The 17,023-nt window shown below is 41.7% G+C and overlaps 2 protein-coding genes across 9 annotated transcripts in view; one reads left to right on the top strand and one right to left on the bottom strand.

The window, feature by feature from the left end:
- Window positions 1-9,346, top strand: part of akt3a (v-akt murine thymoma viral oncogene homolog 3a) — a 59,803-nt gene extending 50,457 nt beyond the window's left edge. For 3 of the 7 annotated variants that reach the window (XM_065959302.1, XM_065959299.1, XM_065959303.1), the window contains 4 exons: window positions 2,001-2,215; window positions 2,907-2,994; window positions 3,719-3,821; window positions 4,801-9,346. In XM_065959302.1, coding sequence (XP_065815374.1) covers window positions 2,001-2,215; window positions 2,907-2,994; window positions 3,719-3,821; window positions 4,801-4,886 — 492 coding nt within the window. In that variant the 3' untranslated portion in view covers window positions 4,887-9,346. The remainder of the gene's footprint in view (window positions 1-2,000; window positions 2,216-2,906; window positions 2,995-3,718; window positions 3,822-4,800) is intronic. The other 4 variants (XR_010667006.1, XR_010667007.1, XR_010667004.1 and 1 more) reach the window with 4 other exon arrangements.
- Window positions 8,946-17,023, bottom strand: part of sdccag8 (SHH signaling and ciliogenesis regulator sdccag8) — a 44,118-nt gene continuing 36,040 nt past the window's right edge. For both annotated transcript variants that reach the window (XM_020650228.3, XM_065959297.1), the window contains 2 exons: window positions 10,243-10,369; window positions 8,946-9,804 (listed from right to left, as the gene is read on the bottom strand). In XM_020650228.3, coding sequence (XP_020505884.2) covers window positions 9,787-9,804; window positions 10,243-10,369 — 145 coding nt within the window. In that variant the 3' untranslated portion in view covers window positions 8,946-9,786. The remainder of the gene's footprint in view (window positions 9,805-10,242; window positions 10,370-17,023) is intronic.

Genomic DNA, 17,023 nt, shown 5'->3' with positions numbered 1-17,023 from the left:
GCAAACTGTTGTCAGTAATTTGAAAAACAACAAAAAGTGATGTTAAGAGGTATTTGTATTTGAAATCCAAAGCCGTTCACAGACCGAGAGAACGTGAAAGAAACATTGAATAATATCAGAGAGCCTCAGATCTCAGACCTCAAACACAAAATGAAGATCATCGCTCACTTAAGAAAAAGTTGTACACACAGATCTGGAGGGTACTGCTTTTAACAAAGTTTTTAATGTAGCCCCTTATATGATGTGAAAGGTAAGCATAGGATTGTCAACATGCCTGCTCTGCTACGCTCTCATTCAGCGCCCCCTCTCTCTCCGTTGCTTGACCAATCACGCACTCAGCTCTGTCCGACCCTGATAACAGCAGTTGAGGTGACAGAGCGCTCAGGTACAGGAGATGCTCTTACTATCAATAAAAGAGAGAGTAAGACGCCTCGTGGTTTATGCACTGTTCTTAGTGCCCAAACAAAAAATAAATAATGTCATTCTAAATTAGATTTTTGAATTAAGTGGTTTATTAATTAATGTCTTGTGAAAGACGGGCAGATTATATAAGTTTTACTCTTCTTTCTGCGCCTTTTCATTCAAGATTTGAGATTGTATGTTTATTTAATTGTATTGTTTGGTAGATGAATTAAATAAATTTACAAATAAATAAATAGGCTAAAGAAACTTTGCAGGGCTGGAATAGTGCAGAAACAAGTGACAAAAGTATTCATTGAATACATTCATTATTGTGTATAAGACACAATCAGGACAAAAAGACTTGATAAGAATCATACAGTTCTGCAGTAAAGACACAAATTGGTGTATCGAAACTGAGCAGAATGCAGAAAAATGTAAGCTGCTTAAAATTTTCTGGGGCTGTCAGTAAGATGTTAGGCTGCATACAAGTCATTACAATTCTACAATTCACTTAGCAGAGGCTTTTATCCAAAGCGATGTACATCAGAGAGTAAGTACAACACAAGCAAGGATCAAGAAAAAAGGGAACAATGTCAGTAAGAGCAAACGATCAGCTTTGAGTCCGATTGGACACACAGGTGCTGACAGGCATTGCACAGAGGCAAAGCACAACATTGACGGCAGTTCTTGAGAGCTCTAATCAGTATAGAAGCCATCTTATAAGTTGTCGTTATCAAACAAATACCATCGTCATTACCATCATCATCATCAATTATATCAAGACCATCATCATTAAGTTAGTAGTCATCATGAAAGAGCTGGGTCTTTAGCTTTTTCTTAAAGGTGCAGAGGGACTGTGCGCTCAAGTTTTTTTGACAGAAAGGGCAGACGAGAAACCGGTCTGTAGTTTTCAACCTGGGCTGGGTTTAGTGTGGGTTTTTTGAGCAGAGGGGTGACCTTGAATGCGGTGGGGAACACACCCGTTGACAGAGAGGAGTTGATGATATGCTTAAGTGCAGCATTAAGCGGAGAGGAAATGGTCTGCAGGAAGCTTGATGGTATTGGGTCCAGAGGACAGGTGGTGGGCCGAGAGTCTAGCACAAGCTTAGAGACTTCGTCCTCAGTCAGAGAGGAGAATGAGTCGAGTGAGGCACTTGTGGTTGGTGCCTTTGGGCTGAGTTGGTCAGGCTCAGAAAACTGGTTCCTGATGGTTGCAACCTTTTCAGTAAAATACGAGGCAAACATGTCTGGTGTGAACAGATCGGAGGGTGGAGGAGGAGGTGGTTGAAGCAGTGAGTAAAGGTTCAATAATGTTTTACGGCTCCAGACCAATTTGTTTGGGGGGAGGGGGGGGGCTGCGGGCAAATATGGCTCTTTTGATAGAAAAGGTTGCCTACCCCTGGCCTAGTAGGTCACCCATGTGCAGATGCGATAATCCGCCAAGTTTGCGGCCTGGGTTCGAGTCTGATCTTTGGCCACTTTCCCTCACGTCATTTCTCACTTTCTCATCCCTGTTTCTGACTCTATCCACTGTCCTCCTCTATAATAAAGGCATAAAAAAGTGAGAAATTAATCTGTTTCTGTCTTTCCCTCTTCAGGTCCTGGAGGACAACGACTACGGCCGGGCGGTGGACTGGTGGGGTTTGGGTGTGGTGACATACGAGATGATGTGTGGCCGCCTACCGTTCTACAACCAGGACCATGAGAAGCTGTTTGAGCTCATCCTCATGGAGGACATCAAGTTCCCGCGCACTCTGTCGGCCGACGCCAAGTCCTTGCTGTCTGGCCTGCTCATCAAAGACCCAAACAAACGGTGCGTACGAGGTCTAGGGAAGGAAACTGTGTTTGAAAAAGTAGTGCTGTCAACAGAAGTGACATTAGGGAAAAAAAGACATCTATAAACATTTAAATGGCTACATTGAAGCCCTTAATCAGTTTTTATTTGTGTAGCGATAATTCACAATGAACGTTATCTATCTCAAGGCACTTTACAAAAAGAGCAAGTCTAAACTGCGCAATCTAAGCCTGTAGCAGCATAAGGAGGGGCTGGTCCATTCTTTAGCCAGCCCTTACTTTTAAACTTTATCAAAAAGGAACGTTTTGAGCCTACTCTTAGAAATAGAGAGGGTGTCCGCCTCCTGGTCCCTGACTGATGATTCTAAAGGAGAGGGGCCTGGTAATTGAAAGCTCTACCTCTAATACTACTTACAATATGGAGGCTGTGGGGATTATGAGCAGGCCTGCATTCCTGCAGCCTAATGTTCTAGAGGGGTAATACTGAACTATGAGCTCTTAAAGATATGGTGTATAAAAAGGTACAGAATATAAAATCTCTCTGTATATCAAATACAAAAGAGGATTTTTTTAAACTTTCATTCAAGAAAGTAGTGACTATCTCTTGCTCACCTTGGATTACTTTGGTTAATTTGACAACTTTGTGTTTGGTTTTGTTGGCTTCTGATCTTAGTTTTGATTACAAAACAAACCTCTCCTCTCTCCTGCAGGCTTGGTGGAGGACCAGATGATGCTAAAGAAATAATGAGACACAGTTACTTCTCTGGTGTTGACTGGCAGGATGTCTATGATAAAAAGGTAACATGATAGTGAATATGTACTACATGAGTGAACTGTGCCATTGATTTTTGATCTCTAAAGTCTAATAGGATGAAAGAAAGTAACTCACTTTTTAAGATTTATTTTACTTCCTGCAAGTTAAAGGTTTAGTGATTGTGAATGTTTGCTTAATTGTATTACGCAGACATTCACTGATCTAACCTATGAAGGCAGGGCTGGAATCTGTGTAAAGCACAGGGCAATATGAGGTCAGATCCTGTTTCCTGGGATTTATTCGAGTTAACTGGGACGTTAATCAGAAAGTCTAAGTTAAATCCTATGAGGACACACCTACAGCATGTTTTACAGGTGCTCAGCTTCTTTCCATTTACTTGTCTCCTCTCTGGATGACTCCTCCTCTCCTATCTCTGGAAAATGTTCCTTTATTCCTCTCTCCTCTCTTTTCCTCTCCTTCCATTCATTTCCACGTTGTCCCTTTTTTCATCCCACTTTTCATTTCCTCTTCACTATTTTTCCACTTTTCCTTGTTTCTTACCTCTCCTCTGTCATCTCTTCTTTTCTTTCCCTTTACCTATTCTTTCCTCTCCTTCTACTTTTCCTGACAGTTCCTCTTTCTCTCTAATCTCTCTCCTCACCTCTTCTCTCCTCTCTTGTCCCTCTTTTCTTGTGTTATTTCAAATAAAAGGTTTGGTTATCTTAATCTTAACTCATTTTTCATTTTCTCCTCACATCTTGGCCTCAGATGGTCCCTCCTTTCAAGCCTCAGGTGACTTCAGAGACCGACACCAGATACTTTGATGAGGAGTTTACAGCACAGACCATTACCATCACGCCCCCAGAGAAATGTGAGTTTCCCCAACTGTCTCTCTTACTAGCACTTTTATGCACGCGCACACACACGTTCAGGTTTAGGTGCAAAAAACTTCTTACTTCTTTTAAATCATGGCTGAAATTACTCTTTAGTGAAAAGACTAAAATAGAAATAATCAGGAACAAAGCAACAAAAAAATAATGTAGGCTTTTTGTCTGTAGAAGATCGTGATGTAAATATAAATGTTTTGATAACAAGTTACAACAATATTGTTTGGATGCATATCAAATAAAGCTAAATTAGCAAGTTTAAACAAATTATCGGTGATCTGCCTCTTTGTTCAGGTGAGACATTTCCACTTGATTTAGCCGGTGAAACAAACACTCAAAAGTGCCGTTGTCTGTTTATTCAAGTGTCTGTAATAGTCCTCGGGGCACATGCAGCACTTCACAGGCTTTTGAAAAAAAGATGCCACTTTTTAAAATGCTTCGGCACTGAATTATGCATGAGTAGAAGCGACGTGTTTCTCTGCGCTAACGTGAGGTTCCACTTGTTTTGAAGGTCGCACATCAGTCAGTTAGCGGGAGATTGGCTCATCAAAGAGGCACTTGTTAATTGCATCATTTTCTGTTTAAATCTAAAGCACAGTAATGTTGTGGTTTGGTTTGTTTGATAATGCTTTTAAATTAATTCAATTAGCATTGGAAGTCATGGGGCGCGCTGGTGGCGCAATGGTTAGGGTGCGCGTCCCATGTGTTGAGACTCTCGTCTCGAGCGGTAGGCCCGGGTTTACTTGTGGCCCCTTTCCGCATGTCATTCCCTGCTCTCTCTCCCTGGTTTCTGACTCTATCCACTGTCCTCCCTCTGCATTAAAGGCACGAAAAGCCCAAAATAAATCTTAAAAAAAAAAAAAACATCGGAAGTCATACATTTTCTTAGTTGCGTTGTTATTGTCATAAAAGTGACTACAAATGGAGAGAAATCAAGTCGTTAATGATCTCATTTTCCTTTAGTTGACGAGGACGGGATGGACTGTCTGGACAACGAGAGAAGGCCGCACTTTCCTCAGTTCTCATACTCTGCCAGTGGGCGGGAATGAACTGTCCATCACATTGACATCATCACAGCTGGTCTCTGAGGTCATCAGTGTGGGACATAAAGACCCACAGCTATGGACTGACCCTGAATGACCCTGAATTGAAGGGTTTTTTCCTTCCCTCTCTTCCCCCTCCTCTCTTTTTCACCTCTCCAGTCTACCTTTTTTTTTTTTTTTTTATCCCCCTTTAGAGAGATTTTCTGACTATGTTTCTCAATAGTCTTGCACTGCAACCCCAAGATGATCTGGACTGTGTTGTGATCATTTACTCAGTAATGTCCCTTTAAAGACAGGAGCATAACCTCTGGCCTGCTGTGCTTTGACATGTTGCCAGTCCCCCTCTTAAAGAAAACAACATTTTTGATGAAGTGAGGCAGCAACTGATGCATATTTAGGGAGGCATTTCTGTGGCATACAGCCACACTTTAAGTCATTCAAACCCTAACTGCAAGTATGGGATGAATATCAGGCTTTACAAACCGACAGATACTCCTAGAAATGATTCTGGGATTGATTGGGGCTGCCGGGAATGGAGGAAACAGTTGTCATCAGTGAGCAGAACCTTAAACACCTCATGTTGTCAAGCAGGATTTGACTCAGGTTTTGCTCAGTGCAATTCATTATTGTTGTTGCTGCTATTTCAACTACAACTAATACAGGTACTACTACTGCTACTTCTATACTACTGCTACTACTACAACCTGGTGCTACACTTTTAGCTTAATGCTGCAGATCATCTTACATGCGCCAGCAACACATCAAACACCTGTATTAACATCTATGCTTGTACAGCTGCAGAACAAGTGTTGCTCCCAATGTACAGCTCATGCATATAAGCACTGTAGCGTGACATGATGATAGGGTGTCATGCATGTGTGTGGGTTTGTGCTTAAGACTGCACCTCAAAGCATAGCAGTTCAAGGGGAATGTAGCTCCTCACCATAAGCTTTACTTCATATTCCAAAATGCAGTGCAAGGTGGTTAATATATCAATGAATGAAGAGGTGAAAATAAGAGGAAAACAGATCGTTTGAATGTTCCACCCCAGAGTTTTTATTTTATTTTATTTGATTTACTTCCCCAGTCCCGTTTAAATGTCTTCTGTCCTAAAAGGAAACGATACTTTGTGTCAATGACAGAAAGCTTTACTGTGACATATTGTCGTCATGGCTTTAGAAACCACACAGCTGTACCTCTCTGTCTGTGTGCAGGAAATAGGAAACTGCAGCAGGAACAGATTCACCAGAGTGAAAGCAGAAGTCCAGGATGGCAGGTTGGGCATTGTAATGACAGGAGAGAGAGTACAGGTGACAAATCTCCAAGAATGATATGAATTATTTATAATGTGGTAATTTAAGATGTACTGATGAGTGAGGTAACAGCTGATTTCCTGTTTCCTGTGAGATTCTTATGAAGGATAAAAAAAATACATTATTATTAGGAGGTGAGGTACGCATCAACAGTTATTGGTTTACACCAATTATGACAAAGGCTATATATATATATATGTTCTATTTATTGTTCTACTCATTGGTTTTATATTTAACATTTTCTATTGTTATTACATTATTACAGAAAACAAAAAAAATAATTTCTTAGGGCTGAGAGGAAAAGAAGGCAACCTCAAGAAACAAAAATGGCTGAAGAATGTAGGAGGGAAAGCAGAGCGCCTTCCTGCTCCATTGTTCGTTAAATGTTTTTTTGTGTTGTTTTGTGACCAAAAATGTGACAGGGGAGAGGTGACAGGACACATTAAAGACAGGCAGAATAGATTACTCTTTTTATTTATCAACCATTTCTTCTTCAGCTTTATTCAAGTACACAGGTGTTTACCTTGACTGCTGCTGATTAGATGTTGACCCCGATTTCCTCCATGTTTCCTCTTACCCCAGCAGTGTGGGAGGGAAGACTGAGGGAAAGCTCAGGAAGAAAGACGGGAAGAGGATGTTGAGCAGAAAGAAACAAGTGTAGCACAGAGGAGTGAATGTAGTCAGGTAAGGATTGAAGAGATTCAGTGCTGAGCTGTAAGTGTAAATGTTTCCTGTAAGTGAAGAGGAGGTGAAGAGGAGAGAGTTGAACAAGAGCCATCATGTGAGGTAGCTCAGTGTTTTCCTGTAAGTTTGGATAATATATAGAAGAGCATTTCCCCCCCCCCGCTAAATGTAAAGCTTTGGGATGACCCATCCCTGTCTTAAATGTGTTATGTCAGTTATCCACTTTAAACTTTGTCTGTTTGCATCGTCATGTCTTCCAGTCAAACCAAAAAGAATTGAAAATCCCCTCAATTTCTCTGTCTTCAATCGCCAGTAAGCCTTATGGTTTTAGCGCAGAATTATTCATGAACTTGGACATCCAGCACTTCAAAAGCCAAAAAATGCAAAAAAAGAGAAATGTATTTTTAAAATGTGAATTCTAAATTGAGTGAAATCATGTGGAAAAACTTCACCTTCAATATCTCCCCGACCCAGATTAGAAAGAGAGCACCAGGGGATGTGCTCTTATTACAGAGGAAATTGTTCTCCAATATATTTATTTGAATGTCTTTATTATTATCAATGATGAATAACTTGAATTTATTTTCTATTTTATTTATTTTGTGTCATTTTGTTCTAAGGGGGTGTAGTGGTGTTTCACTCTGCAGTATAAGGCGTCAGATTTTATTCTTAAAATAAATGCCTCCATTTTTTTTTCTTTGCAGATATGTCTCATACGACACATTACCTGTTTTTCTGCTGCTCTGAAGTCCATATGCTTTACTCTTGCACATCCATTAAAATGCTGTTAGCTTGCAAAGGCGCTTTATGGCACAGAGTACAAAAGGATGGCGCTGGCCTGCATGCTGTAGTCCTCCTCTGTCCGCACTACCAGTCCTGTGTCAAAGTGGCACTCAGAACTCTAATGAAAAGTACTTCTCTGTGATCGATTGAGCCTGTCTGGCACAGCCCAAGCAGCCGAATCCCACCCAGCTGGCACCCTCGACAGGCTCAAGCAAACGCTCCCAAGTATTTGGAAGGATTTCAGCTTTGATTTGACCCAGGTCTGCGAGTGACTGAGGAGTTCTAGTTGTATGTGCACGCTTAACGCCAAAATCATTAGAAACCAGAGCTCATAAAATACCGCTTTGTAGCTTTGGCCACAGCACTTCCACATCCATCACTTTTTATATGATTCATATAAAACTGATTCAGCCTTGCTTTAAAGGAAGATTTTTAGCTTTTTTATGTTTTTAAGAAAATGAGGATTTTTAAAGCACATCTCCCCTTCTCATACATCCAAAAGTTTTGATGTTGCTCTGATGGCTACAAGTTGGCAAGACCTGTGTGATTGTGTCCTCACACTAGACGAGTCAGTGCTACCACTGCACAGCTCAGTCACTGGTCAGTCTACTTAAAGAGAAATGTTCAGATGTATCCGACTCCTTCTCAGCTTCTGTTTTGAAAAGTTTTTTTATTTGAGTTAGCCTCCAGCTCCACTTATTACATCCTCCTCAACATTCAAGTTTATTTACTGGCAGCAACAATGGTAGAAGCTGATTCTGAGGTCATAACCAAGTAAAAAAACAAACAAGTTTTACTCCCAACTAGTGTTAACAGAGAAGCTGAGGCTCAGTCAATGAAGGTAAATCCACATGAATGAAATGTATTATCATCAATCAACTGTTGGCACATAGGTCAGTAATTTACCTCTGTCTCAAACAGTTTGTTTTTTTATACCGGACTCTGGAGTTCAGTCTTAGCCTTGTCACAGCTTTACTGTTTTGTACTGATAGTATGCGAGATATCTGACGCAGCACTGACAGATCTGACTCCAGTAGTATTTGAATGATGTGTAAATCCTTTCAAAGACCTCGGCTGATCTGTATTGATCTGTGTCAGCCATAAAACACACACTGCGCTCATCGGCTCTGGTGTTCGGGAGGATTTCGGAAAGTATTTGACCTCATGACTGCGACAGATTTCCTCCCCTCTCTTCTCTCTTAGACTTCTACCATCATTTACATCAACAAGCATGAGATGCATTTATTTAAAAGCAGCAAACAAAAATGGCAAAAATGTACAAATATTACAAAAATGTAACAGATTTTATTTCACATCCATCTCCTGTAGCTTTACAGTTGTGTAAGACATTTCTGGACAGATGCCAGCTGTTCACAGAGTGGGCCATGTTTCCCTGGATCACTGTAAAGCCGAGGTAAGCTCCGCAGAGAGGATGTTGACTCTGAGACAGTGAGGTGAAACCGGGCAGATCGATCAAACATCCCTTTTCTGTCCCTTATGCTGTTAGGATGCAGTGCTGCTGGCCAGTGAGGCCGTGAGGATGTGACAACAACAAATTACCATCAACATGAAGCTGTTTTTTACACTGTACATCCTTAGTATTTTTACACATAAAATGTATATGATAGGGATGCACATTATTTTCCTTCTTACAGACAGCTTCAATAAAGCACTATGTCAATCTGCTGCCAAAGTGTCCACTTGTTTTGTAATCAGCCCGGTCCACATGATGAAACATTTATGATGTTTATCTTACAAAATGTAAGTCACTCCTCCGTTTAGGTTAAGTTTATCTCAAACATTTGAAATGATATTTAAGGACTTTGCCAAAGCTCATAGAAGTGCACCACTTGTATTCTGGAGGAACATTTAACGAATGAATGTTTGCTCTATATATAATGCAGTAAGAGTTTTGTCAAATTTACATACAAACTGATCCAAATGTGTGTAAACATAAGTGTGTATACACTGTACACTAATACAAAAAGGATGAACACACTTCTCTCTGTGCACATCAACCAGCTCCAAAACAATCACAGTTTGATATTTTTCTCGCCTACGGAACATTTTGTTGAGACCCGAGGAGGAAGACAGGAGGGACAGACTCAGGTGGACACACCATCGACTCATCTCATGTTTGGCAGCTAAAAAGACACACAGAGACAGATACACAACTCAATAAAAGTGGTATCAAAGCGCTTTAAACACATTATCTTTCTGGTAATGAATCAGAGCCAAAGTCAGACAAAATGTTTATAAGTAAACCCAGAACCAGACAGAATCATGGAGGGACAAACGTCTTCTTACTGATTTTATTTAAGTAATCATTCAGCTATATTGTGCACCAAGAGAAGAGACACCATCACTTATTTATTTAGTAACAGAGTCATACACTCATCGCGGTATGTACGAGGTGAGCTTTGTGTGTGTGTGTGTGTGTGTGTGTGTGTGTGTGTGTGTGTGTGTGTGTGTGTGTGTGTGTGTGTGTGTGTGTGTGTGTGTGTGTGTGTGTGTGTGTGTGTGTGTGTGTGTGTGTGTGTGTGTGTGTGTGTGTGTGTGTGTGTGTGTGTGTGTGTGTGTACCTCTGTGTGTAGGCTCTGCATCTCCTCGCTGAGTGTGTTTCTCTCCTGCATCAGCTGGTTCTGTTTGGCCAGCAGCTCACACACCTGCTGGGCGCTGCTCTGACAGTGACGGTCCAACTGCTGCAGTCTGCAAGATACACACGCACACGCACGCACACACACACACACGCACGCACACGGAACACACAATATTGACTGAAACTGTGTGAGGAACGTTCCCTCCTGGTTGATATAAAACCAAATGTTGTAAATATTGAAAGAGAGCTGGATCCACAAAAAGCTTTTAATATCACCGGACTTTGTGTTGATCAGCGGTGTTTACAGGAGTGTGACAGCAGTGTGCTTTTTGGATTTAGAGCGCAAGACGAGGAGCTGGAAAACAGTGAAACACTAAACTGACAGTGGACAGTAAACTACTGGCTAATGTATCCGTCTGATTAGGTCAGCAGCACCGTACAATCATTATCAATGAATCTGCGGATTTAGATTAAATCAAATATATAAGATTATCCCTAAATGATGAAAGATGTCATTTATGATTTTTAACAGCTTCACAGGCGAAAATCACAGAGATCCTGATTTCTTTTTTTTTTTTTTTAGAAAGGCGATGGATTAGAAACAGGAACCTGCAGTCACAGTATAATGTTTAAACCTAAATAATGTACATTTAAAACACATTAAAAACAAACAGAAGAAAGACTCATTTATGAATTAACCCGGGAATAACCTGAAATAGTGAGTACTTTGAATGTGTCCATGATCTAAGGCACAACGTTAGAGATCTTGGCTAGCTCTGAAATCCATGACTTTTTTTCACCTGCCTAAAATCATTGAATCGCTGGAAAATAGTGTAAGCATAAATAATTCACAAAGTTTCGGTCGAAGTATAAATTGGTAAGTAATGATTTCTGGCCAATGTGCTTTACATTTCTAAATCCAAATGAGTAGGTCCTCTGACAAACCATTGATACATTAAAATATTTTAACATTAATGCATGTGTGGTTAGATTTCACTAGTTTAGATACTAATAGGAAGTTCAGTTGAAGGATGACTGATGAGGTTTGACGGAGAAATGGGTGCTGCAACATCTATTCTTTGGTGAGAGATCGCTCCAATATTTACCCTTTGTTGAGTATTTGTCAATTTCCCCTCCCTTCACATTCATTTCAGTCGTAATATTTGAGAGGCTCAGGGGGTTGTTGGGGGTTGTGCTGTATAAATAGTGAGCGTGTTTAATGAGTTTCAGGGGCGGAGATGGAAAGTGGAATCAACAGATTTTTACACTTCATAAACAAGAGAAAGAAGCTCCGCCTTTTTTACTTCAACAGTAAAATGCTGTTTACACATGAATGCATTTGTATGAAAGAATGTATAATACACATACTCATGAAAAGGCATTTCTTCTGCATATAACAACTTAATGCTGTGATCCTTTTAAGTGCATTTTCCTGATATCACTTCTCTACCTTTGCTCAGAAAGGATACAACATGCATGTCTTTCCTATTTGGGGAATAGTTTCAATCTTTTCGATTTTCCATCATTGTCTTACGGGCCCATGATAGGACAGTAGAGTGGTTTCCATTCAAACATCTTTCAAGTCATGAAATTATATTAGTAAGGATCATGTCTTACAAACATTTTTCAGTGAAGTACTGAGGAGTTTACCGTCAATAACAATCAAAACGAAACGGCCGGAGGCGCGGCTACCAACCATTTGTTGAACTGCTGAAAGCTCGTGTGCAGCCTGAGAGGACGAGAAAAAGTTTCTCGCTCCTTCACTTTGTTAAGAGTTATTATTTCTCCGTCTCTGTTTCAACAGGTTCAGAAGGCGACAAGTAGGGCAGGAACACAGAGTGTGATAAAGAGGATGAAGAAAGGGGGGGTTGTTGAGGCTCGGGGCAGGGGGAGACAGAGAGAGGTAGCTGGGGGGCGGAGACAGATGCCCCTGCCCTGCTGGTCATGTTGGCAGTGGCAGGGCTGCCTGTGTGTGACAGACGGGGGAGGCGAACATCCCAACTCTCCTCCACAATCTGCTCCCCACCTCCCCCACTCTGTCCTCACTCCACCCCGCACTGCTTCATTCCCCACCACACGGTTTGATCCTGCTCCTAACTGTCCCACATCTTCAGGAACTCCCCCCCTCCTCTATCGCCAAGATGATCTTCAATAACTTCGACATTACTATCCGTCGTCCCTGCTCAGGCCCAGTTATAACCATTCACTCTCTTCTCTCCTGTATGAGGACCCTGCTTGGGATTTGTTTCAGACACGCTGTCCAGTCCTGGACGCCGAGAGCAAAGACTCCCCCCCCTCCCCGCTTCATATTCCTGAGCATCCAACGTCCCTCTCTCTCTCCCCTTCCACTTCTCCCTCGCCCTCCTACGCCAGAAGCACAGCACGGCACAGCAGGCCGTCGCCACGTCACAGTAACACAGAAAGAGAGCCGCAGTGGTGAGCACAAGACACACACACACACACACACACACACACACACACACACACACACACACACACACACACACACAGGAGAGGAGCTAAAGGTCAGAAGCAGAGCCTGTTGTCCTGAAGCTGTAAATGTTTGATGAGGGAAGTGTTGATAAAGTGTTGACTGAATGCTGTTAGCTCCACACCACCTAAATCATCTGAGTACTGCTGAGAAAATGCTTTGTTTTCAAATCACAACCTGTGATTTTGATTTTGACACATTCAGAAGCACCTACAAAAAAAAAGCTTCTCCATAAAGAATATATATTACATGCTAACAACAGGCCAGCGCTGAAATCTACTCCACATTTGTAAAACAGGAGATACATCAACAGCGTTTGCCAACAGAAGTTTTACACCTACACTGCTGGTGGAGACTGATGTGACATCTCAGAGAGGATTCATTTTATTATTGATTCACACATCCCGATCGTTACAGACATCGAACACTGATGATGAAAAGAAATGCGCGCTTATAATCTACATTTATTAATGACTGTAAATCGATTTGGCTTTACTCAACATGGTTTTCAGAAATCTGTCACAGGATGTCCGTCCGTTTCATTATGTTGAGAAGAAATTTTTTTAATTTACACTCCAAAAATGTACCACAAACATCACTTTCCAAGAACCACGTCCTTGCTGATCCGTTACCAAAATCCAAATGATCAACATGATGAGATTCCAATTTGAGGTAAATGTGAGAAAATGTTTCCTGTTATCTGGCCAAACTCATCTGTTAATCGCCAACGTTTCAAATATAAGTTAGTATATCATTTCAGAGATGGGTTTGATTAATGGGGTAGACACTTCATATTCAAAATGTTTTCCTTTAGTGTCCAACGTGTGTGGAATAAAATTCACACTCTCAGCTAACTATGTGGAGAGTGTAATGAAAGTAAGATGCATCATGGGAAACATTCATGTATTTTTTTAACTTTACATCCCAATTTTTTTTAACACAGGTATGTCCACTTAATCCACAATAACTGATGATGTCACCAGGGTGATTTTCAGACTTTGCAAAACTCCTTCACAGCCTCAGTCCAAACAACCTTTAGATTTTGTAGAATTGATGGAGTTTACATTCAGAACAAGGCTATTTGGATTTTCATCACATCTGAGAGACAACTTTTGATCTTAATGAGAACTTACTGCAAAAATGTGTTCTCAATTTGCAGAGAGAAAATGAGTACGCTGTAATTATTTAGGAGAAACGGCTCCAACTGTACAACATTTTTACTGCAAATTAAACACATTCCTGTCTTCTCAGTCCAAACTCAGCCGCTTAAAGCCAACAGACTTGCACACGTCTGACGGTGAGTGAGCCGAACAGGATTTACAGCCAGTAAATCAGTGTGTCGGGTCGTGGCCCGAGATGTATAAAGCTGCAGTTTTATGTAATGCAGTAAGTAAAGCTTGAACCCTGGCACACACACACACACACACACACACACACACACACACACACACACACACACACACACACACCAGTCTGGCCAGAGAGCGGCCAACCTCTGGCCTTCTTATACAGCACACACACACACACACACACACACACACACACACACACACACACACACACACACACACACACACACACACACACACACACACACACACACACACACACACACACACACACACACACACACACACACACACACACACACACACACACACACACACGCACACTCTAATCCAACCCTTGTCTCACCTTGCACACCCTGCCTCGAAAGGGGGGATGTGTGTGGGTGTGATTAGACGACTGTGTGTGTGTGTGTGTGTGTGTGTGTGTGTGTGTGTGTGTGTGTGTGTGTGTGTGTGTGTGAGTGTGTGTGTGTGTGTGTGTCTGTGGTGTGATTGCGGCAGCGCTCCTTCCAGCAGCTAAAGCAGCAAATCCAATAACTGGCCTCTATCAGCTGGCACACTCATTAATTAGGGCTTAATACGGCTTAATGCTCGGGCACTGACACACACACTCACACATACACACTCACACATACACACTGCAGACTGGCTGGCCTCTGCCCCGCTGCCTGGAAATGGTGAGCAAAGAAGGAAGCTTGGCTGGATTCATGGATGGACTGACGGCTGAGACAGATAAATGGATGTGGAGGTGAAGAGGATCTGCAGCGGGTGAAAAATGGGAGCTGACAGTTTGCGGTGTGAGGTGCAGGTCGGGGACGGAGAAACAAAGAGGCTACAGCCGTCATCTCACTCCCAGCCGCCTACCGCGCACTGCTGCTGCTACCTACTGTTTGACAGGAGGGTGGTGGCGGTGGTGTTAAAGAAGGCGAGCCTCCCCACTGACCCAGTGAAAGGACACCACCTGCTGGATCCCACCACAAACACATCTTCCCTGAAATAACTCCTCTAAAAAAAAAAAATACCTGCCTCCAGAGCAGACATGGCTGTGAGCGTGTTTTTTTGCTCTCCAGCAGCAGACATAATAAAAAAGCAAGTTTTGCTGCGAGGCAGTTTGCAGTAATTTCCCCTGACAGCCCAATAATCAAACTCTGCTCACAATCTGCACCTCAAACCGCCGCATTCTCTATTGACTGCAGCTACTGAGGAGATTAATTACAACACACACACAGACACAGTTACCTCTCTGTGGTATACATCAGTCGTAGCCCACAGCTAGTGTCTAAACTCTGTTGTGTGTGTTTGTCTGTGTTTGCATATTTATTTACAGGTGGCAGCATATGTCCTAAAGGCTCAGTCCAAAGGGATAGTGCTAACGTCACATAAGAGGAACGGAGAGACGGTAATAGATAGAGAAGATCTGGAAGCAGCTTTCAGCCCTGTCATTGAAAGCCCTTTATGTATGTGTGCGGTTTTATTACTAAACAAATCAGCTAGTGGAGTGTGTCACTTTAAAGACAATATTTATTGGTCGGTGCATACATTATCAAACGACATTACGCATGTATTTCTAAAAATAACTGCTCCGCATGATTCACATCCAGCTAACTATGGAGAGCTTCTATTCATTTGTGGAAAAAAATATATAAATATATATTTTTTGACTGGCTGTGATGTAAGTGAATGTGTAAGTAGACTCGCACAAACAGGAAAAATATGGGAAATCACATTCAAATCTGCTTTAAATCATGGAAAATAGAAAGCATAAAAGTAAATGAAAAATGTCAACCTCAACACATTATCCAAAAAAAAAAAAAAAAACATTTGACAAAGTGAACTTGCATGCCTGTCCATGTGTGTGTGAGTGTGATTGTGGGTAGCAAGCAGGGGGCCTAGGGGGTGAAGAATGCAGGCAGACGGCCTTGGCTTGCCTGGTTACAACAACACTGCCAGGGGCATGAAGGCCGCAGCTGCCACACACATGCATACACGCATACACACACGCGCACACACACACACACACACACACACACACACACACACACACACACACACACACACACACACACACACACACACACACACACACACACACACACACACACACACACACACACACACACACACACACAAAACCATATTTCGCCCCAATCCCAGGCCCACCACCACCCTCACACCCTAGCACTCTAGCTAAAACTTGGCTTGCACACAACTGAACTCAAGAATGTGTGTGTGTGTGTGTGTGTGTGTGTGTGTGTGTGTGTGTGTGTGTGTGTGTGTGTGTGTGTGCCTTAAGGCCATGCTCCTCTCTCGTTCACCAACCTGTCATGCCAGTTGTTGCTTTTGCTAACATGAACGTTTGACATGAGAACACGATCGGTGACACTGTGTGTTTTGATCAGGAAGAGACTGATTGACGACTCCTCGTAGTTATTTGATTTGCTCATGCTGGTTTTTTTTGTTTTTTTTTGGATACCTGTCTTTTCATTTAACTGACTTTGTCCATGCTGGAACTCTCCGCTTATGCTCTCTTTTAAATTCGGTCTGAAAATGACCCAAAGAGACTTTTTATTGACGGTAAATGTTCCTCTTCAGGACACGTTAACATTTCTGTAAGTAAAACACATCAAGAAATACAAGACACAAAAAAGTCCAGCAACCTAATGTCCTAGAAACTGATAAGAGATACAGTATAGTTCCATTTGTAAAAAGGTATCTTGTTGAGACAGATTAAATTGCAAATGTCATCATTAATTCTAAAGCATAAGAATTTTTTTTATTGTTTTAAATTTTTGGTTGTGATGTTGGCCTTGATGAAAAAAATCTAACACGGTTGTTCAGGGTTATTTCTTCAAATCAATTTAAGCATTCAATTCTGAATGTCATGACATCAGATTACGTTTTCAATCAGGAAAACTGAATCTCTC

This window comes from Labrus bergylta, chromosome 10 (assembly GCF_963930695.1).
Source record: "Labrus bergylta chromosome 10, fLabBer1.1, whole genome shotgun sequence".
Lineage (NCBI taxonomy): Eukaryota > Metazoa > Chordata > Actinopteri > Labriformes > Labridae > Labrus > Labrus bergylta.
This window is presented reverse-complemented; position numbering and strand designations above follow the sequence as displayed.